The sequence below is a fragment of the Micromys minutus genome (assembly GCF_963924665.1).
Source record: "Micromys minutus genome assembly, chromosome: 32".
Taxonomy (NCBI): Eukaryota; Metazoa; Chordata; class Mammalia; order Rodentia; family Muridae; genus Micromys; species Micromys minutus.
The window spans coordinates 21,867,249-21,890,558 of record NC_137967.1 but is presented as its reverse complement, the minus strand read 5'-3'; the positions used below and the strand labels follow the sequence as shown (position 1 = coordinate 21,890,558).

The following is a 23,310-nucleotide window of genomic DNA, read 5'->3' as shown; positions in this document are numbered from 1 at the left end:
GCCAACAGATTGGAAAAAGATCTTTACCAATCCCACATCTGATAGAGGTCTAATATCCAATATATACAAAGAACTCAGGAAGTTAAGACTCCAGAGAATGAATCAATCTTATTAAAAAATGGGGTAGAGAGCTAAACAAAGAATTCTCGATTGAGGAATATTGAATGGCTGAGAAGCATCTAAGGAAGTGCTCCCTAGTCATCAGGGAAATGCAAATCAAAACAACCCTGAGATTCCACCTCACGCCAGTCAGATTGGCCAAGATCCAAAACTCAGATGACAGCAGATGCTGGTGAGGATGCGGAGAAAGAACACTCCTCCACTGTTGGTGGCGTTGTAAGCTGGTACAACTCTGGAAATTAGTTTGGCAGTTTCTCAGAAAATTGGACATAGTCCTACCTGAAAACCCAGTTATTCCACTTCTGGACATATGCCCCAAAGGTGCTCCAACATACAATAAGGACACATGCACCACAATGTTCATAGCAGCCTTATTTATAATAGCCAGAAACTGGAAAGAACCCACATGTCCTTCAGTAGATGAATGGATACAAAAATTATGGTACATTTACACAATGGAGTACTACTCTGCTATTAGAAACAATGACTTTATGAAATTCCTAGAAAAATGGATGCATCTAGAGAATATCATCCTGAGTGAGTTAACTCAGTCACAAAAGAACAGACATAATATGCAGTCACTGATAATTAGATACTAGCCTCAGAAAGCTCTGAATACCCAAGAAAGCAACTCACTACATACAGGGAAGATCTGTTGAAATGTATGCTTTCCTAATAGCAGGGGGAACATGAAGCAACTGTGGTAATGAGAAAGACAGATATCATGTCAGCAGAAATCCAAATATTCTAATGTCACCAGGCCAGTAATTGGGATCCTGTCTGGTGTATGTAATTAGTGGGGGTTGGGGCTTGAAGAGATGGGCTAAAATTAATTTGGATGAATTATTTTCATTTTTTGGATATTCCTATAGCATCTGCATCCCTGAAAGCCATGATGAACTTGAAAAACCCACCCACACTCCAGCTACTGGCAAGAAGAAGCCTGCTGAAAGATGAAGCCTTGACCATGTCTGCTCTGCCACACCTGCCCAAGCAAAATTTTCCACCACTGTTCAAAGATTCATTCAATAGCAAACAACTTAACCTCCTTAGGCACATGGTGGCAGCATGGCCCTTCCCATGCCTTCCTCTGGGAGGTCTGGGACAAACTCTTAGCCTTAAAGTCCTGAAAGCTGTGCTAAGTGGTCTTGACTTGCTGATGACAAAGAAGGATAGACCTAGGTAAGTTAGACCAAGATAGCCTGGAGGAATGAATGTGGATGGACTGGTGAATAGAGTAGCCTCAGAGGTTTCAAGGTTAATTAGTGGCTTCTGATTTTATGGCTCAGTATCTTGTAGAATGGAAACAAAGAATCAGTCCAGTATTGTGTCTAGCATGGCTTAGAGCAGAAAGGGTACATATACATTGAGTCAGTCCATGCTTTTTTGCCTGTCACTAAAATTGGAAGATTTGTCCAAGGAATAGACTGAAGGGAAGATGAATTGTGGGGTCATGCAGATTACATATTGTATCTCCTCATCTAGATGTCCTTCTGTTTTACCCACAGGAGTTGGAAGCTACAAGAGCTGGATTTAAGAGATGTCTACCATGACTTCTGGAATGGCTGTGCTGGAATGCAGCATGTTGTCTGCTCTCCGGATGTCATCTGCATGAGCAAGCCAGCGGAGAATCGCCCCATTCCTGAGGAGAAAGGTGCCCTGACTATATTGTTAAACCTTTCCATCTTGTCCCACAGGCCCTCCAAATACCTAAGGTATTTTTATCATTGGGCCAAGCAGCGAAAAGATGTGATCCACGTGATCTCTCAGAAGTTGACTTTTCATGCCGTTCCTGCATATGACCCCCTGTATTTGTTGGAGGTGTTTGATCCAGGCTCAATCCAGGAACTGGAAATCAAAACATGCTGGGATATGCCTACCCTTATAAGGCTAGCCCCAGGCCTGGACCAGACGAAAAGCCTCCAGAAACTCATTTTCAAGGAAAATCTCCTTACCTTTGGAATGGCGTTGGACCCAAGAGATTATAGCCTGGTCTCTTTCAGAGATTCTTCCCCAGTTCTCCAAACTGCATAAGCTCCAGCATCTCTATTTGAATGAAGTCTGCTTCCTGGAGGAAAGTCTGGACCAAGTGCTTCGGTAAGAAAGGACAGAGATCTTTATCCAGTAGTGAGCAAAAGATTTTGTTGTTGTTTTTCTTGCTTTTCATTAAACATCAGTGTATATAGTGCTTTCCAAGCCATTTTCAAGGTTACATAGATATGAGCATAGAATGATGGCTATAGTAATTTATGCTGCTGTTGCACCATGACTTGTTACCATAAACTTAGACTGTTATACGTGTTTACATAATTTACAATAGGTGTCTGGAGAAACCCAGATGAAGGGAAAATATATGTACAGGGTGTGTGAGACCTTACATGACCTGTAATCTCATGTCAACACTTTCCTCAGAACTATGTGACCAGGTTCCATCTGCCTCTGAATTCCCATGGTTCAAAGGAAATATAGGCACAATACGGGGTTGAATAGATGACAGATGAGTGAATGAATGGTTGTGGTCAAACTGATGTCTCATGATCACAAGAGAGGATATGTGTGGAAGCTGGAACCTGTTGAATTAAATGTTGGCAGGCCTGGGAATGTTTCTAAGTGGCTCCCAGTGGTCCTCATGAGTTCTCCTCTTTACAGTATCTGTCCCCAAGTGTGTTTTGTGCTTACTAGTTCAGAGGGCACTGTAGACATGAGGCAGTAGCAGTCACAGGTATTGTTAGGTCTCCCATAGGGAGCGCCATGGACTTGACCCAAATAATGACCTGAAAATGACCTTGGGTCAAAGTGAATTCTGCTAATTTGAAGTCACAGACTTTTCTCTGCAAATACATATTGAAATTTACTAAAGCAACTTTATCTCTCCTTTCTCTCTCTAGGTGCTTGGAGAGTCCATCAGAGACCTTTGCTATAACAGACTGCCTCTTGTCACTATCAGATATGTGGTATTTTTCCCAGTGTCCAAGCATCCATCAGCTAAAACACCTGGACCTGAGTGGTGTCACCCTTATAAATTCTAGTCATCCGTTGTTAGGAAGCCTGCTAGAAAGACTGACAGCTACCCTACAAACATTAAAATTGAAGCGTTGTGATATCATGGACTTCCAAATCAGTGCTTTCCTCCCTGGGCTCAGCCAGTGTTCTCAGCTCACTGAAGTCAATTTTGTGAAGAACTTCTTACCCATGGGCAGCCTGAAGACGCTGTTGCAGCATACAGCCAACCTCACACAGCTGACCCTGGAGAAGTACCCTGCCGCTGACGAGGTCTATGATGACATTGGTGATGTTATTCCAGAGAGATTTGTCCAACTTTGTTCTGAGCTTATGGACACACTGAAGGAAATAAGGCAGCCAAAACAGGTCTACTTTGTGAGTAAGAGATGTTTAGATTGTCGTAAATACTTTATCTATGATTTAAAGGCCATACTGTGTTCTTGTTGGTAAGAAATATGAAGAGGGCATTGCTGGGCTCTCATTAATGGAAGGTAGGCCTCATGTGATTCATTAGAGGCATCCACCATGTGCATTCAGGACTTTTTGGATGTATATGGGTAGAGGATTATTTCATTTTATTTGATCTCCAATCAACTTCTTCTGACTAATGGAGACCTCTTGGTATTGAGAACCATGAACTTATTTTCATCCTAATGTGTATAGCACACACCGTAGGACAGCAATGCTAGTTGAAAATTTGACAGCCTGCATCCCACCAACTTCATGTATGAGAGCCCATAGAGCATGTGAAAGAAGGAAAGAGACACGACATCACGAAGAGGATAATGGACTGGTTTAGGAGGGCTCTGTGTCATTTGTCCTCTGGATGACATCCACTGTTGGCTGCCCCTCACATACTGTTATGTGCAGTGTACATATAAATGTTTTTGAAGCAGAAGATTGGCTGAAAACATAAGTACTGTATTAGACTCCTATACCTGTTAAGTTGTATCTATCTGTTTATTGGGGAGGCCCTGAAACCTTATAGTATGATCTGTAATCAGGTAGAATTATAATTTCTATAGGTTCCAATAATTCAGTTTTGAATGAGAACATGCTTGTTTTATCTTTGCTAAATTCTCTGATGTAATACTTGTTTATTGAGTGTATCCTGGCCCAATATGATTGGGTGCCCTTGTCTCTGCCCTGTCCTCCTCCTAGAGTTTTCAGAGTCTATAAAGCCCTAACATGTTATTTCCTTGCAGAGACTTTATAATCTTATGCTTCAAGAGACCCTATTAAAATGCCGTATGGATTCCATTAGTGACATGAACCAGTGTTTAAGAATGGTTGCTACTCACCTTGAGGAGAGCTGTTGTATTGCCAGTGCACATGTTGAATTGTGTAGTGGCTATTTCTGTTTGTCCAGTTGACTATATCTGGAATAAACCACAATCCATGGTTGGGAGATCCATCTTTGATCCTGATCTTGACACATAGAGGTTATGAATCTTAGGACACTAAGGCAAGGAGATCACTGAGCTCAAGCTCATTTGGGACAAAGCAAGTCTAAGATCCAAGTGTGCTAAACACCTTTAATCTGGGACACACCTTCAGGTGGAGACCTACCCGAGGACATCAGAAGAAGGAAGGCTGGCTCTCTTTGCCTGCTTGCCTTGTGGTACTCAGCATCTGTTAGATCCTTGGACTTCACAGCTGCTGCTGACCATTTTCAGGGAGTTGGACTACAGACTAAGTCACCAACAAATTCCTCGCTATATAGAGATTACCAATAAGAACCCTGAATAATACAAAATGTATCTTCAATTCCAGGTGTCTGACCTTTTCCTCTAGTTTCTGGAAATATTTGAGTCAGTTTCATACAATGAAACACACACACACACACACACACAATACATATACCTAATTAAAAATTAATTAACATAGATATTTTAAAAGAAAACTTGTTTCATTAAAACAAACCTGAAATCCCTTCATACATTCTAAAACTCATTTGGATAACCTGTGAAAAATAGAAAAATCTAAATATAGGTACGCTGGTGATACACATGTATAATCTTCTAGAAATTGTGTATGTTTTTGTTAGAGGTCTCTGGTGCCATCTCAATAATTAATATACGGACTGGAAGATAATTTTGTAGATTTTAGCAATGTTCTCCATGAGGACAGAAGACTTTCAGTGCTTTTAGGATGCCAAATTCAAGGTTTTACTCTTGAGAAATGGCAGCTCATACTAAGAAATCTCTTCCCAGTCTCTGCCATCTGGAATGTCTCAGGAGAAAAAGGTTCCACAGTCGTGTTTTCTTCTTACTCTCTGTTTCTCTGTCTTTTCTTCTCTATCACTCACTCTATTTCCCTCTCCCGCCTCCTCCCTCTCCTGCTTCTCTTCCTCCTCTCAACTAGTCATCCCCCATCTTCCCCCAACCCCCTGTCTCTCTCTCTTTCTCACTGTGTGTGTGTGTGTGTGTGTGTGTGTGTGTGTGTTAAGGGTGTATCTCTGGGTGTCTGGAACTCACTGTGGTGACAAGTTTAGCTTCCAAGTCATAAGATCCACAAGCACTCTGAGCATGGGGGTTAAAGGTATACACTAACACATTTTGCAGAATAGCTGTTGCCCAGGCCAATTAAAGTCCTGGGTGCAGGAATCAGAACTATGAAAAAGGAAACTAAAGAAAGAATGTGTAGAAGTCCCCAAGGTGGAAGCCAAACTTTTCTTTGGGGATGTGAATGAGTAGGTATGCTTGAAGTTTATCAACATTCTGAGACATGATTGGGTTTAAAACTAATCACTTTGGAAAAGAAAACAATTTTTTTGAAGAATTGGATGAGTTCTAATCTAAGTGCCAGATATTTCACTTCTGAGCCCTTTCCCCCAAAAATGTCCCGTTATACCACAAGCACACTTCCTCAACAATGTTCTTAGCAGGTTTATTTCTATTAGGAATTGAAAACAACCTAGATGTTCTTCAGCTGAAAAATGGATAAGGAGAATTTTGTATATCTACACGATAGACTAATATTCAGCAATTAAACTATGATATTATGAATTTTGAAAGCAAAATTATTCACATATAAAACATGATAGTGAGTGAGGTAAGCCAGACACTGAATGGCATCAGTATGTAGGCAGGCTTGGAATTTACTATATAAATAAGGATGGTCTTGAACTTACACATCAACCTGCCCACTGAGGGATGGAATTGGGATGCCTATGATGCTACTCTACAGTGAACAGATAAAACAAAAAGAAAGACAAAGTCAGAAAATGTAATAACTAAATCAGAAGTTAGGGATAGCTACACCCTTTACACTGTCACCCTTAGAAACAGTCATACTACACTGTGAGACTGGGAACAGCTCTCTTCTGTTCCAGGTGACAGCCAAAATGCCAGAAAAATAAGAGGTGAGTCCTAAAGACACGCACTTTTGAGACCCACACACAGACATTTTCTTCCCAGTCACAACTGCTGAGATCCAACAGCAAATTCAAGTCTGCATATGATATTGTCCTGTCTGAACAAAATAAAACCATGATACAGCTGACACTGGCCACAGGGTACCTTTCTGAGGAGTAAAGCCATGAAGTCATGGCCCTCTTCATAGAACTGTTCCTCTATGGAGTATTTTTATCCTTTTCATATCAAACAATAATATTGAAAGATATGAGGTCTTATTATCATCATTATTATTTAGATTTATATAATTTTGTGTGTCTTATGCCTGTGTGTATGTATTTCTGTGTGTGTGTTTGGTGTGTGTCTACAGAAGAGAGAATTTTTCCCTTGTTACTAGAGTTAGCCAGATGAGTGATAGGAACTGAAACTGGGTCTTCATAGAGGTTCAGTAAGTGCTCTTAAACTCCAAGCAATTTCTCAGCTCTATTTATATTAAAGGCAAGTAGGATTTTTAAAGTCGTTGTGCGTGTGTGTATGTGTGTGTGTGTGTCTGTGTGTGTGTGTATGTGTCTTTTCTTTTTCTTTACTAAGGCCTAAGGAAGTGCCCACTCTCTGGGAAGTGTCAGGTTTTGTGGCCTGAATTCCCAAACATTTTGAAATTCACTTGAATTTTATTCTTGAATGTTCTGTTTCTCTTTTCCGTTTTCCAATACAAGGCAAACAAAACCTTCTTACCAGGTTTTCTGGTGGAGAGTCAAATGATTACTCAGCTAGTAGCAATTTATGTTAAGAGTTCCAGCTGTGAAGGGGAGGCTGAGTAGTAAAGTGTTAAAGCTTCAGTAGAGCCAGAGAAGAAACTGTCTGCACGTTTGGAGCCACACTTGGCTCTCTGTTCCATCTGATGAGTGCCTCTCCTCTATTGAGACCTTTCTGCTCCCTTTGGTGCTAAATGAGGCTTTTGGTGGTGCCACCTACAATGCTAATCCAATGGGGTTGGAGGGTCAGGTTTTTGTGCCAGGGAAATGTTCGTGATCCCCCAAAACCAGACAGGAGCAGATCTGAATGTAACGCACAACAGGGTCTTGATTTTATTCCAGATAGCTCTGGCTCCACCCATGCACCACTTTCACTCGGGACAGTTTTCGGTGGTGGGTCAGCCCTGAATGTCTATCTGGGAAAGGCTTTATTGTGAGGAGCAAGTAGGGCGTAGGTGTGCAAGCATCTAATTGGAAAGCTGCTCTGAGCTTTAACACAATTGGCTGATGCTAGAAGTCACATCATGAACGAATTTCTGCTCTCCTCTGCATTGGTGGTCGTTAGAAAGGGCATGGGCTTGTAACATGGGGGTGAAGGTTTGTTGAGGAAATAACCTGGAAACACTGTTCTTGTTGAAGGTGTAACCTGGAAACCCTCATTTTGTTGTGGTTAGCCTAGAGACTGGAGGTAGGCTAGGGTTTTGTTGGGGGGCAACTTGGAAACTAATAGTACTTACCAGTCTGTTGGTTTACATGAGTTCAAACTTAGGTCAGTTTCTCTGAAATGGATCTGATATAAAAGTTTTGGCGTCTCCTCCCTTACCCCACCCCTTTCACCTGTGATAGGAAGTCCCCTAGCTTCATGAACATCGTCAGGAACATGGCTATATTTTTGTGGTGTCCCTGGGGCATGATTAGGGGCCCCTCAGTTGGAGACAGGAGTTAATCTTGAGGCTGAACTGTATTCCTGCTGGCTAGGGTCATCTTCAAGTGCAGATTGATATGTGGTTGATACATGCTGTAACTCTGTACTACAGAAGTGAAGCTCTAGTGACTAGCACCCAATTTCTGCTTTAAGATTGGTGGAGATCTAGAGGTAGACCTGTTTTATGGAAAGCAAAATGTTTAAGCCAAATGGATGTGCGTGCTGTTCTATACCCTCAAAATTGTGTAATAATTAGCAGTCATCTGCGTTTGTTATTAACTTCTGTCAATAGGTATACGGAGTTGGGTATAGAGTGACTTGGAGTAGAATTACCCTGTCACCCTAAGTATCTAAGGTCAATTTAATTAGGGTCTTTTTTAGGGTTCTGTTTTTCTTCTCTACCTGTCCTGAACTTTGATGTCTGTTATTACAGTGAAGTTTTTTTCTTTTTTTTTTTTTTTTATAAAGCTGATGTAATTTTATTTAGTAGTGGAAATGACAGATTTTGTGACAACATATAAATAATTTTTATAATAAATTGATACTCTGAATTAAGAGCATATAACAAAATATGCATTTATGCACGAGCTGAAAGCCATGACCTTTGTTTAGGGGACAATTTTGACTCATGATTTACATTTATAGTGATGAGTGCCACAATCATGTATTGAGGCCCTTAGTTATTTCTAAGTTAATATATGCTGTTAATGTATGCTCTTAGGCGCATAGCCTGTAATGTCAGTACTTTGGAAGCTGATGCTAGGTTATTGACATTGGAAACATACCATTACATTCTTCTTTCCTGCCTGTCTCTTTAGCCACCTTACTTCCAGGTGACTTTCCTTCTTTAAGGCCACCGCAAGTTTTTCTTGTACTTCCTGGCTGTCGGCTGCTATCAGCTGTCCGCTGTGAAGCACCTGTGAGCTATGTTTCAGGTGTATTCCATGAATCTGTTCACATCTACATTCAAATACCCTTTTTTTCTTTTGTTCTCTTTGAGTTTTGCTTGAAGTACATTGTCTCTAAGGGACTGCCCACTGATTTCACATTGCTTACAATTTGGGGGTTTTGGGTTGCTCTCTCTGCAGATTCCTTCTTCATGATCCCTATGATGCTGCCAACAAGGGTCTCTTACTCTTTGAAGTACTAACTCTAGCCACCTGGTCATGGTGGAATCAGAGGTACTGAACTAATCCCATCTGAATCCTCCAAGCAGTGCACAGTGAAGTTTCTAATCAATTCTCAGAATATGAGTTAATCTCTAACTTACTTGGGACAAGAATATAAGTCTATGTTGTGACCCTATTCACTCAGAAAAATTATACCTTGAATGAATTTATTTTAGTAGTTTGTTTATGACAGTCTCTACTGTCTCTTGCTTAGTTGGAAAAGTCTCAGTCCATCCTGAAACTTTATCTTCAGTATTAGCAAATATTTGTTTCTGTATTTTTATGGTTTTCCTCTATGAAGTCCATTGTTTAATAGATTCCTGGGTTGGTGATCTGGAATTGAGTACCAGGATTCTCCTCATTGGCAAAAACATTAGTTAATTGACAGTCCTCATATTTTTAAAAAGAATTTTAACTGTTTTCAAATTGGCATCTCTAACTATGATATGGGATTGGAGGACTCACTCCTGCATTTTCCTGTGTCCCATGTTTGAAGAAGGATGGATCTTATCTAGCATGATTATATCTATTTCCACTGGTACAATTAGTTTGTAGTCAACTGTTCTCCAACATCCCTTATGACACTGGAACATTTACTGAGTTCAAGGCTAGCCTACTCTTTCTACATGTCCACAAGTGAGGTTCCATTCTGACAAAGTTTCCATTATTACTCAGCCTAAAAAATAAGTACTCGCATGCATACGTGCATGCAAACATATGAACATACATAATGCTGGGAATAAATAAATAAATAAGCAAATTAGGCTGGGAGTGTGGCTCAGTGGTGGAGCAATTGCCTAATACGTACAAGGCTAAGTTCAACCCAGTTCTGTGAACAATCCCTGGGTAGATGTGAACTAATCAGTTGTCACCCCAAGGAGAGAACCAATGGTGAGGTGATGAGAGACCTGCCCACAAACGTTCAGATTGTACAGCCACTGAATTTATGGATTATTTTTTACAGTATCACTGGTACAGGTAAGTTACTGAAGCCTAAGTGACCCTCCGATAGTAACAACACTCAGTCTCACCCCAGCATGACATCCCCATAATTGCAAAGATGGAATCCTTCCTTCAGCTAATCTTCCTTCATAATATTCTCAGCCTCCTGAGACCTGGAGCAGTCAGCAAAAAATGGTAAAAAAAGGCAAACAGCTGTAATGGGGGCTCCTAGGTTAAGGGTTTATTATCTCTTTATACTGAAAGGTCAGTGCACATAATCAAGTAGCCACAGCTACCCTGGAGAGTAATCAATAACAAATCCCCACTATGTTTTTTAAATACGACTTCCCTATGTATTTTGTGCTGGCTTTTAACCCATATTCTTCTGCCTTGATTTTTGAAGTTTACAAGCTTGTGCCACCAAAGTCTTGCTTTTAATTCAGTGTGTATAGCCAGGTGTGGCAGTGCATACCTTTAATCCCAACACTCTTGAGGTACAATCAGGATGATTTCATTGAGGACTGCCTGGTCTGTTTATTAACTTATTGGAAAGCCAGGACTATGTAAACCCCTTCAATTCCTTCAAGTCTTACTTTAACTCCTCCATTAAGGACCCCGATCTCAGGTCTACAATTGAATGAGAATATCAACTGCTGTATTTGTTATGCTTTGGTAGATCCTCTCAAGAGACTGCTGTATCAGGCTCCTGTCAGCATGCACTTCATGGCATCAGCAATATTGTTGGGGTTTGGTGGCTGATTATGGGCTGGATCTCCAGGTGGGGCAGTCTCTGAATGGCCTTTCCTTCAGTCTTTGCTCCAGATTTATCTCTATTTTCTCCTGAGAATATTTTTGTTCCCCTTTCTAAGAACTGAAGCATCTGCACTTTGGTCGTCCTTCTTGAGCTTCCTGTGGTCTGTGAATTGTATCTTGGATATTCCGAGCTTTTGGGTTAATATCCATTTGTCAGTGAGTTCATACAATGGGTGTATTTTTGTGACTGGGTTACCTTACTCAGGATGATGTTTTCTAGTTCCATCTATTTGCTTAAGAATTTCATGAAGTCGTTGTTTTTAATAGCTCAGTAGTACTCAGTTGTGTATCTGTACCACAAATTCTGTATCCATTCCTCTGTTGAAGGACATCTGGGTTCTTTGCAGTTATGAACATGGTGGAATATGTGTCCTTGTTATGTTTTAAAGCATCTTTTGGGTATATGCACAGGAGCGGTATAGCTTGGTCTTCAGGTAATAATATGTCCAATTTTCTGAGAAACCACGAGACTGATTTCTAGAGCGGTTGTACCAATGTACAAACCCACCAATAGTTAAGGAGTGTTCCTCTTTCTCCACATCTTTGCCAGCATCTGTTGTCATCTGAGATTTTGATCTTAGCCATTCTGACTGGTGTGAGGTGGAATGTTAGGTTTGATTTGATTTGCATTTCCCTGATGACTAGGGATGTTGAGCATTTCTTTAGGTGCTTCTCAGCCATTTGATATTCCTCAGTTAAGAATTCTTTGCTTAGCTCTGTATCCCATTTATGATAGGATTATTTGATCTTCTAGAGTCTAACTTCTTGAGGTCTTTGTATATATTGGATACTAGTTCTCTATCAGATGTAGGGATGGTAAAGATCTTATCCCAATTTGTAGCTTGCCATGTTGTCTTTTTGACAGTGTTCTTTGCCTTACAAAAGCTTTGCAATTTCATGAGGTCTCATTTGTCAATTCTTTTTCTTAGTGCGTAAGCCATAGTTGTTCTGTGTAGGAAAATTTCCCCTGTGCCAATCTGTTCTAAGATGTTCTCCACTCTATTGTATTAGTTTCGATCGATCTGTAATACAGCTTGAGGTCAGGGATGGTGATTCCCCAGAATTTTTGTTTTATTGTTGAGAATAGTGTTTGCTATCCTGGGTTTTTATTGTTCCAAATAACTTTTCAAATTGCTCTTTCTAACTTTATGAAGAATTTATTTGAAATTTTCATGGGGATTGCATTGGGTCTCTAGACAACCTTAGGCAAGATGGTCATTTTTAGTATGTTGATCCTTCCAATCCATCAGCATGGAAGAGCTTTCAACCTTCTGAGGTCTTCAATTTCCTCCTTCAGAGACTTGAAGTTCTTGTCATACAGATCCTTTAGTTGCTTGGTTAGGGTCATCACAAGGTATTTTATATTCTTTGTGACTATTATGAAGAGTGTCCATTCTCTAATTTCTTTCTCAACCTTTGAGTAGAGGAAGGATACTTATTTGTGTGAGTTAATTTTATATCCAACTACTCTGCTGAATTTGTTTATCATCTGTAAAAGGTAGTGATGGAATTTTTTGGGACACTTAAGTATACTATCATATCATCTGCAAATAGTGGTATTTTGACTTCTTCCTTTCCAATTTTTATCATTTTGACCTTTTTTTGCTGTCTGATTGCTGTGGCTAGTACATCCAGTACCATACTGAATAGGTAGGGTAAGAGTGGTCAGCCTTGTCTAGTTTCTGATTTTAGTGGGATTTCTTTGAGTTTCTCACAATTTAGTTTTATGCTGGCTACTGGTTTACAGAATATTGCTTTTACTATGTTTAAGTATAGGCCTTAATTTCCTGATCTTTTCAAGACTTTTAACCTGAAGGGGTGTTGAAATTTGTCAAATGCTTTCTCAGCATCTAAATAGGTGGTTGTGTGTTTTTTGTGTTTGTTTATTTATTTGGTTGAGTTTGTTTATATGGTGCATTAGGTTGATGCATTTCCATATGTTGAACCATCCTTCATCCCTGCGATGAAGCTCATTTGATCATGGTGGATGATTTTCTTGATGTGTTCTTGGATTCCGTTTGAAAGAATTTTATTGAGTAACTTTGCATGGATGTTCATGAGATAAATTGGTCTGAAGTTCTCTTTCTTTGTAGGGTCTTTGTATGGTTAGGTATGAGCATATTGTGGCCTCTTGCCAAAAATAATCTACAGATTTAAATTCATCCCCATCAAAATTTCAACTCAATTCTTTATAGAGTAAGAGAGAACAATTTTCACATTCATTTGGAATAATAAAAAACCCAGGATAGCAAAAACTCTTCTCAACAATAAAAGAGCTTCTGGAGTAAGCATCATCCTGACCTCAGTCTGTATTACAGATCAATTGTGATGAAATCTACAAGGTACTGGTACTGAGACAGGCAGGTACATCAATGGAATAGAATCAACCATCCAGAAATAAACCCACACACTTACGTTCACTTGATCCTTGACAGAAGAGCAAAATACAAGAAAGAAAAGATAAACAAACACACACACACACACACTACCTCTACTACCACCTTGGCCACCACCACCACCAGCAGCAGCAGCAACAACAAAGACAATATCTACAAGCAGGAATTAAGATTTACTGCTCATTGATCTCTTTCTGTAGCATCAAAGCAAATTCTCTAGTAAAAAGACACAGACTAACAGAATGAATGCAAAACCAGGATTCATCATTCTTCATTCAATCAACATATCTCAATGTCGCTACCGTCTCTGGCCAGCAGAAAAGGAGTGACGACACAGCGTTCTTCTCAAAGCAGGTTTATTCAGGAACCTTATGGCATGCAAGTTAAAATCTTTTGTCTCCCCTTCTCTCTCTCCCCTCTTTTCTCTCTCTCTCTTTCTCTCTCTCTCTCCCTCCGCCCCCCAAGCACAGTCCCTTTTATCCTCTCTCAACTCCACCTCCTCAGTGCATGTTGCGTGGCTGCAGTTCATAGGTCTGCGTCATCTGGCCTGATCTTGCGTCATGGGTGCGCCTGCGCGGCTCGCACGGTGGGAGTGGCTAATCTGGGGGGGGGGGCAGGAGGAAGTCAGGTGCTAGTCACAAGACTTGACTTGGCCGGAGTCCCAAGCGCCATTTTGAGACTGCCTCCACACCCGCTCTCCACATCTCAACATCACATATAGATACTACCAGTGATGGTTTGTATTTATTTGGCCCAGGGAATGGTACTATTCCTGGGTGTAGCCTTGTTGGATATGTTACCGGGGCATTTAGCTTTGATCCCCTTGTCAAGGTATCAAAGAAATGTTGCAAAGCATATGGAACAAAAGTGGAAACATTAATCTGTCTAATAACTGCTATCATAAATTTTCATCCACAGTAAGCAAAAGAGCCTGGGAAGAACACTTCACACTCATTAAAGGAAAAGGAACCAAGAGGAATTCTCAGTTGTAAACACCTATGCCCCAAATGCAAGGGCATGCACATTCATAAAAGATATATTCTTTAAAAAAAAGTAGTTGGAGAATCCTCACGCCTGTCTTTTGCCTGCCTCAAGTCATGAGGCACTGCCTTCCAAGTTCTCTGTACCCTTAGCCTGAGGTGTCTCACAGGTTTTGGCCTCCAGAGAAACTTGGTGAGCAACTTGAACCTGTATTGCAGCATCACTAGTCCAGGTGAGGGCCTCCAGTCTCCCAGAGTGCGCATCTGGTAGCCAAGGAGGCCAAGGCTCAGAGAGAGAGGAGGGGAAGCCACTCTGCTGCTCTTGTGTGTGAGGTTCCCAAAGTCACCATCCAGGCAGACAGGTGGCAGGTTAAGGCGCCAGGCCTCCTCTCAGTGCCTCCAGAAGAGATGGGCACCTTTGCCACCACCATTACGTCTCCCAAGAAAGATGGATGGTGCATTTGTAAGTGTTCAGCAAGCAAGCACATTTCCACACTGCCCCTCCTGGAGCAGCAGCTAAAGAGTTCAGGTGCCAAAGGCTCCAGACAGTGCTGGAGACCACGGGACTAGAGGGCAAATGATTACAACACAGCAACATGAGGTCCTTCCTGGCGTGCACTGAAAACTGGGCCTTACAATTCAAGAGGCTAAATCTTTTCTCGACTGATGGACCATGTTTTCAAAGATGGCATAACAAACTGGGGCAGGATTTTGACTCTTATCTCATTTGGTATTTTATTTTTACAACTTTATTTTAAAAAAACAGAGATACATGTACAGACTATTAAAAGCATTTTAGTGTAAATATATATGAATATATTTTTGTCAGTACTTGATTTTTTAAAGGTTTGATAGTATGCATTGAAATCTTTACTATTTACAAAGATTATAAAGTATATGTAAAACAAAATGTAACATGGAAATAGTCAAAGTTTTTTGGTGTGTAAAGATTAAACATAATGATTTTTAACTACCAAAAATTGCCACAAGGTTGTGTTCTTAGCTCTTGAGTTATTAATGATTTCAGGTCTAGGTGTACCCCACTCTGAGAGAGTGATATACACTTTTTTTTTTCCTAAGAAGGACTGAGGCTTCCACTTTGGAGGCTTTCTTTCTTTCTTTTATTTTATTTTATTTTTTTGAGCTTCATATGATCTGTGAGTTATTTCTGGGGTATTCAGAGCTTTCTGAGGCTAGTATTCAATTATCAGTGACTGCATATTGTGTCTGTTCTTTTGTGACTGTCTCACCTGGAGAACCACCCCATATTCAGTGTGGAGAGCATTTTTGGCACCTCTGGTCAGTTGGTGGCAGAGAAATATTAATTTTTCAGGACACCTTTAAACTGGCTTCTGTGCTGCACCCAGTAAGGGCTAGAATTAAGTGTATCTGCATCTGAAGTTCAGAGCAAAATGCTTAGGACTGAAATATTTGCATTTGAAGCTCCAAGAATGTAGCTCCAGACAGGGCAGATTCAGGGATGTAGCCTCAGCAGTCTCTTTGGCTTCTGAGACCCCCCTTTTGTCCCTGATCTTCACACCTGGCCTCCAGAAAGATGTTTACAGGATCTTCCATTGTTAACTTGCTTGTTCCCTGTCTTAGAACTGATGTAATCTTTCTGCATGCAATTAAAGTGGTTTAAAACTAGAAAAATAAACAAAGCCGTCACTTCAGCTTTGGCCATGAGGCTTAGGCCTCAAGTTGGACCGAAGTCATGCTGCAGCTTTAACTAACCATGTCTCTTTTTGCTTTCAGTCCAAACTCCGGCTCTGGGAGAAACTTTTGGTTGTCTGAGCTGGCCTCGGACAATGCAGCCATCAAACCCAAGCACTATTGCTGATGCCAAGAAGAGTTTACTGGCAGGAACCAGATATGGATGTCTCCTCAGAGGCTCTGCCAGAGTCATACAGATACAGATAAAGATGCCTTCAGCTAACCATCAGACTGAACACGGGGACCCAAATGAAAGAGCTAGAGAAAAGGACTGAAGGAGCTGCAAGGTTTGCAACCTCATGGGAAGAACAACATCATCAACCAGCCAAGGCACTGAGGTGGAGAGGGTGATTTTTGAGGGAGTACCTTCATGGAAGCAAGTATAGAGGGAGAGAGGAAGGGAGTGGAGGGGGGAAGAGTATAAAATTTGAAATGTAAATACAGAGAATACCCAGTAAAATTGGGGAAAAGAGGTATTTTGTGCTCTCTGCTCCTCCCTGTTCCAGAGACAGCCGTATCTTCTCCTGCAGTGCCAGCCTTGTCCCTTAGACGAGATGGTGAAGGTCAGTGTGAACAGATTTGGCCATGTTGGGTACCAGGTTACCAGGGCTGACTTCAGCTCTGCATCTGGCAAAGTGGAGATTGTCGCCAACAACGACCCCTCCATTGACCTCAACTACATGGTCTACATGTTCCAGTATGACTCTACCCATGGCAAATTCAATGGCACAGTCAAGGCTGAGAATGGGAAGCTTGTCTTCAACAGGAAACCTGTCACCATCTTCCAGGAGTGAGATCTCACTGATATTAAGTGAGGTGATACTGGTATGTCGTGGAGTCTACTGGCATCTTCACCACCATGAAGAATACCGTGTCCCACTTGAAGGCTGGGCCAAAAGGCTCATCATCTCTGACCCTATGGCCGATGCCCCCATGTTTGTGATGGGTGTGAACCATAAAAAATATGGCAACTCACTCAAGATTGTCAACAATGCATCCTGCACCATCAACTGCTCAGCCCCCCTGGCTAAGGTCATTTATGCCAACTTTGGCGTCATGGAAGGGCTCATGACCACAGTTCATGCCATCACTGCCACTCAGAAGACTGCGAATAGCCCCTCTGGAGAGCTGTGGCATGATGGTCGTGGGGCAGCCCAGAATATAATCCTTGCATCCACTGGTGCTGCCAAGGCTGTGGGCAAGGTCATTCCAGGGCTGAATGGGAAGCTCACTGGCATGGCCTTCCGTGTTCCTACCCACAATGTATCTGTTGTGGATCTGACATGCCGCCTGGAGAAAGCTGCCAAGTATGATGACATCAAGAAGATGGTGAAGCAGGAAGCTAGGGGCCCACTAAAGAGCATCCTGGGCTACGTTGAGGACCAGGTTGTCTCCTGCTACTTCAACAGCAGCTCCCACTCTTCCACCTTTGATGCTGGAGCTGGCACTGCTCTCAGTGACAACTTTGTGAAGCTCATTTCCCGGTATGACAATGAATATGGTTATATCAACAGGGTGGTGGACCTCATGGCCTACATGGCCTCTCAGGAGTAAGAATCCTGGACCACCCACCCCCCAGCAAGGACACTGAGAGAAAGAGAGAGGCCCTCAGTTGCTGAGGAGTCCCATCCCAACTCGGCCCCCAACACTGAGCATCTCCCTCACAATTTCCATCCCAGATCCCCATAATAACAGGAGGGGCCTAGGGAACCCTCCCTACTCTCTTGAATACCACCAATAAAGTTCCGCTGCACCCACAAAAAAAAAAAAAGATATTTTGTTCACTTTTTTTTCTATTCATTTATTCATTCATTTTGGATTTGCAAGATAGATATCTCTGTATAGCCCTGGCTGTACTGGAACTCTCTCTGTTAGACCAGGCTGGCCTTGAACTCACAAACAGCTGCTTGCCTCTGTCTCCCAAGTGCTGGAATTAAAGGCATGAGCCACCACCACCCATTTTTATTGTTTTTTTTTTTTTTTCTGATTTTTTTTTTTTTTTAATTTTAAATTTTATTTTGAAGTGTATGGGAGTTTTGCCTGCATATATGTGTATACACTGTTTGCATGCCTTGTGACCAAGAAGACCAGGAGAGGCCATAGGATCTGTCAGGACTGGGGTTACACAGTTGGGTATCCTCTTGGGTGCTGGATCAAAGCTGAGTCCTCTGGAAGACCAGGAAGTGCTCTAACCACTGAGCCATCCCTCCAGTCACAGCTTTTCTATCTTTTAAAAACAAGGTCTCATAAGTTGGGCATGGTGGCACACATTTTTAATCTCAGCACTCAAAGAGGCAGACAGAAGTCTGTGAGCTCCAGGCCAGTCTGGGCTACACGGTGAAATTCTGTCTCAATGAAACAAAACACAGGGGCTGAAGAGATGGCTCGGTGGTTAAGAGCACTTGCCTCTCTTCCAGAGGGCCTGAGTTCAGTTCTTAGCACTCACATCGGATCAGGCTGGCCACAACTTCCTGTAATTCCATTCCAAGAGATCCAACCTCCACAGACACCTGCATACATGGGGCACACACACACACTACATACATGTAAATAAAAATAATCAAAATAGTTTCAAAACAGAAACAAAAATGTAGAAATATAGAGTCTCACTGCAAATGGCTGGACGGCATGGAACTATACCATATGTGGCTAGACTAGCCTCAGACTCACAGAGCCTCAGCCTTTCCTGAGTGCTAGGTTTAATGGTGTGCCTGGTTCTCACTCAGCCACCAGAGGGCACCAGGTCATACTGGCCACAGCTTGTTCTCTCTCCACTGACGAAGTCCTCAGGGAGGGTCAACGATCTCCGCAGGATCTGGTCCCAAATCTCTGATTGTCATCTGCTACCAGTCCCCTCCCCACCCCGCTGAGGCCACATGGAATTCTTGCTTTTGCAGAAACACATCCAACTCCTTCCCTCCTCAGTTCTCTCCCTCCTTTCACCTCCTCTCCTCTTCCCCCCCACACCCCCAAAGCAGATCTCATGTAACCTAGCCTGGCCTTGAACTCACTAGGTAGCCAAGGATGACCTTGAAGTTCTCATCCTCCTGCCTCAACCTCCATCCAGGTTCTGAGACTGCAGATGTTTGACACCACATCTAATCTATGCAGCACTACCCCCTTTTATCTTAGTTGAAAAATGACCTCAAACTCTGCTTCTCCCACAGAGTGCTGGGATTAAAGGTGTACACTGCCCAGCTCTGAATTTACTTTCATTTTATGTGTATATTTTGCCTGCATTTACATGTGTATCATATGACTGCAGTACCAGTGGTGGCCAGAAGAGGACAGTGGATCACAGTGTGGGTATTGAGAATTGAACCAGGGTCCTCTAGAAGAGCAGCCAGTGTTCTTAACCACTGAGTCATCTCTCCAGCCCTTTTATTAGGGCTCAAGATCAGGGGCTGAATTGATGACTCCATGATTGGGAGGGTTTGCTGCCGTTCTAAAGAACTGGGGTGTTGTTGTTCCTAGCAACCAAGTCAGCAGTTCAAGACCCTTGTAACTGCAGCTCTGGGGCATTTAACGCCCTCTTCTGGCCTCTGCTGTTACAGGTGCACACACACACACACCACACACACACACACACACACACACCACACACACCACACACACCACGCACACACAACATGTCTTTTTTTATTTTAAGATTATTTATTTATTTATTTATTTATTTTGAAGCATGGTAGTGGTTTCTAAAATAGCCAAGTGGATCAGATTAGAAGAAGAATTATTTGAAGAATATCAAAACTGAGCTATCTGCATACACAAGCTCTGAGCATACACAAGGCACCATTGTCCCTTTGCCTTATAATCTCCTTGACCAGAGGACAATCAAAATGTCTTCCAGCTATTTTGTGCCCCCCCACACACACACACCAGGGGCTTGCTGTGTGACCCAGGCTAGACCATGAGTTCCTCAGCTCGCCTGTATATAACATTTCTGTATTAAATGCATCTGCAACAGACTGAACTGTAGGAAAGGAGGCTTTTTAAAAAAATCAATTTTATTTTTATTTCTATGTGCACTGGTTTCTTGGCTGCATGTGTATCTGTGAGGGTGACAGATCTTGTAGTTAACAGGCTGCTTGTGATTTTGTTCGTAGCAGCTCTCAGTGGTGGATTTGAACTCGGTTAGGAGTGTGACAGTCCTCTCTGACTTTTCTGGGCTGTAGATGGGGTCTTGTCAGGCAGAACTGCTCAGTGGCTTTGCGCTTTCTGTGCCTTTTCTGTTAAATGACCTTTGGAAAGACTCCTCCAGGACAAGAACATCATAATGATGATTTAAAAAAAAAGCAAGCACTATAAAATAAATAGGTGAAGGGGAGACTCCCACCCTACCCCATAAAGCCCATCCTGAAGGCTATTCTGGTCACTTCTTCCTCTCCCCCACCCTAGAAAGGAATGTCCTGCAGAGTAGAGGACAGTGCTTTATGTGTTCACTGGGACAGACAGCGGGGGCAGGAGAGGTAGGAAAGTTGCTGGAGTACATTAAAAAGCCGCCTTTGAAGTGACGCTTTCCAAGTATCCACATAGTGTCAAGTCGGCCTCTGACAGAACTCAGTGGAGGCAGGGAGGAGGCTCAGGGCCAGGGGGGGCCACTGAGGCAGCACCATGTGGATGACGGTGTGGGTTGCCTGTGCTGGTCTCCGTTACCAGGTCAGCAAGCTTGCAGCCTGGCCATGGCCTCTCAAGGCACACTCAGGAAATCCAGTGAGGCTGCAGGAAATGCGTGTATTCCACACGCTCCATCTGGCATGACCATCAGAGCAACCTGAGAGGGAGGGATCCCTGTTACCGACCCCCCCACAGCCCCCCTCCACAGGCTGCCAACCCATGTTCCCATTTCAAATCTGGGTCCTTTGGCAGGGATGCGTGACCTCCTTGCTGAAGGTGACTTAGCCTTTCTGTGTTTCCAGTACAGCAGAGGACACTGCCCATATCTCTGCCCACCCCAGTGACCTGCGTGCTAAAGTGATTCACACTGGGCCACTTTCTGCAGCCCCGTTTGCAGACTGCTGATACCATGTGGAGGGGAGATAAACAGTCCTTTTCCCAGGCTGATCTCACTCCTGGGGGCTGTGAGGAAACCGGGGAATCTGGGAGAAATCTTAAAGCCTGGCACTGTGAGAATGGGAGGAAGTGTGTACTGGCCAGGGGTTTTTGTGTTCTGGTACTGCGTGAGACTGACCGTCCACTCTGGCATGCAGCCAGCACCCTGTGCCAAGCCGCAGGAGCAGTAGGACCCCAGCAAATTCATTATCACTTCCCCCCAGTGGTTCCAATATTGTTATACTGAGCTTTTTTTTTTTTTTCCTGTTAAGACAAAAGTCTCAAAGCTGTGGTGGTTGGGAGTGAGTTCACTTAAGCTCTGGGTTCAGAGCCCAGCATCTTTCCTCAAGCAAGGCACAGGAGTGTACATTTGGAATCCCAGCACTCAGCAGGTGGAGGCAGGAGGGTCAGAAGTTCAAGGCCCTCCACTGTGACCAGGAAATTCAAGGATAACCTGGACTACCTGAGACCCCGCCCCAACCTTAAAAAGAGGAGGGAGACTAGGGACAAGTTTAGTGGTTGAGAATGTTTGCTGATCAGAGAAGCAGAGTTTAGGTCTGCTGACTTACAAATGCCTCCATCTCTTTCCAGGCTATCTCAAGACGCTCCTCTTTGGCTTCTATGAGCAGCACACACACACACACACACACACACACACACACAAAAGTGGAGAGAAGGCTCAGCAGCACTGGATACTCTTCCAGAGAACACATTTTGATTCACAGCACATGATGTCTGGCAACTACATGTAACTCCAGTCCCAGGGTCCTCCCAAGTTCAAGGAGAACCAAAGTTCTGGAGATACTGGCCATTGGGAAGCTCTGGCTGGATTCTCTTTACCTTCACCCTAGTGAGAAATCCTACCTAGGGAGATGCGTAGGGCAGCGTTGCTTTCTGAATGGGCACATGGTGGGGGGGGGGGGAAGGGGGGTTGTACTGGTTCCCCTAGAGACCCCTTTCTAGCCTAGCCCAGGGGGCTTTCTGGGTTGGCTCACCTGTAGCTTGAAGGTCAGACACTTGCTGTATTTATTCCAGCTCCCAACCCCCTTCGCTCTAGAGCAGGAGACAGGGACCAGTGGTGACCAGGCAGCACGTGCAGTGATAGGACTCTACATTGCAGTCCCCTCCTACTTGCCAAGGGCACAGGGCCAGTCTTAGTGGTCTCTATGCCTGTTACCCAGACCACACGTGCCACAAGCTCTCCTTGCCTTCACAATGTTTATACTCGGAGTGGTATTTAATTTTACTGTCGGTCACAGGCAAGGCTGGGATCATGCAGGCTGAAAGCCCTGTAGATGATTGTTTTCCTTAGTACTTTTTAAAAGATTTCATACACACACACACATTAGGTGTTGTCAGACACACCAGAAGAGGGCATCAGATCTTATTACAGAAGGTTGTGAGTCACCATGTGGTTGCTGGGATAGTCAACTGCTGAGCCATCTCTCCAGCCCTTCAATACCCTCCTCTTCTCTGTCCATCGATCTTCCACACGTGATATATTAGGACATGTCCCTAGACAAACAGCTAGAGTCACACTGAGTATGCCTTTGGCAGTGTGGAGAACAGCCTGCCTGTGTAATTATTCTGAGGAAATTCTGTTTAACCAACAGACATAAAGATGGTTCTTGGAGAGGTGGTATCAGAAACCAACCATCAGGGAAGGCTGCTGGGCACAATGAACGAGGTGTTGTGACAGGAGTGCCGTTTGATGAGTGGACTTACACCCACAATCGTTGAATCTCTCACCTTGTGTAACTGCACTTTCTACCAGCTGGGAATGTGCTCATGTCTACAGGACATGCCTGCTTACACTCTTACTTCTGGCTTGCAGAATTTGTGCTTTTAGTAAAAAATGAGGTTGGAGAACAGTTCTAACGTTATTTCTTTAAATTAAATAACCGCTGATGTCCCTGCTCAAGCAAGCAGTCTGTGATTAGGTAAGACAGCTTCAACTATTCAGGGACACGTGCTTGGCTATCGACTGTCTTCACTTTCGCTGTCCTCAGGTACCAGAACCCCACCAGCCCTGGGGGTCAGCAATTTGGACGGTTTCTGGGAATGAGAGTGGATATGATCAAAATAC

General features: G+C 43.0%; 1 protein-coding gene across 1 annotated transcript; it reads left to right on the top strand.

Annotated features, from left to right (window-relative positions):
- Nucleotides 1-809: 809 nt before the first annotated feature.
- On the top strand, nt 810-21,415 carry LOC308413656 (PRAME family member 12-like; the record flags this gene model as incomplete). The annotated part of the gene is made up of 6 exons (XM_080908702.1): nt 810-823; nt 1,629-1,774; nt 2,124-2,217; nt 3,009-3,498; nt 16,679-16,855; nt 21,383-21,415. The coding sequence occupies 6 exons, from the start codon at nt 810-812 to the stop codon at nt 21,413-21,415; spliced, it is 954 nt and encodes a 317-aa protein (XP_080764828.1).
- Nucleotides 21,416-23,310: the final 1,895 nt, after the last annotated feature.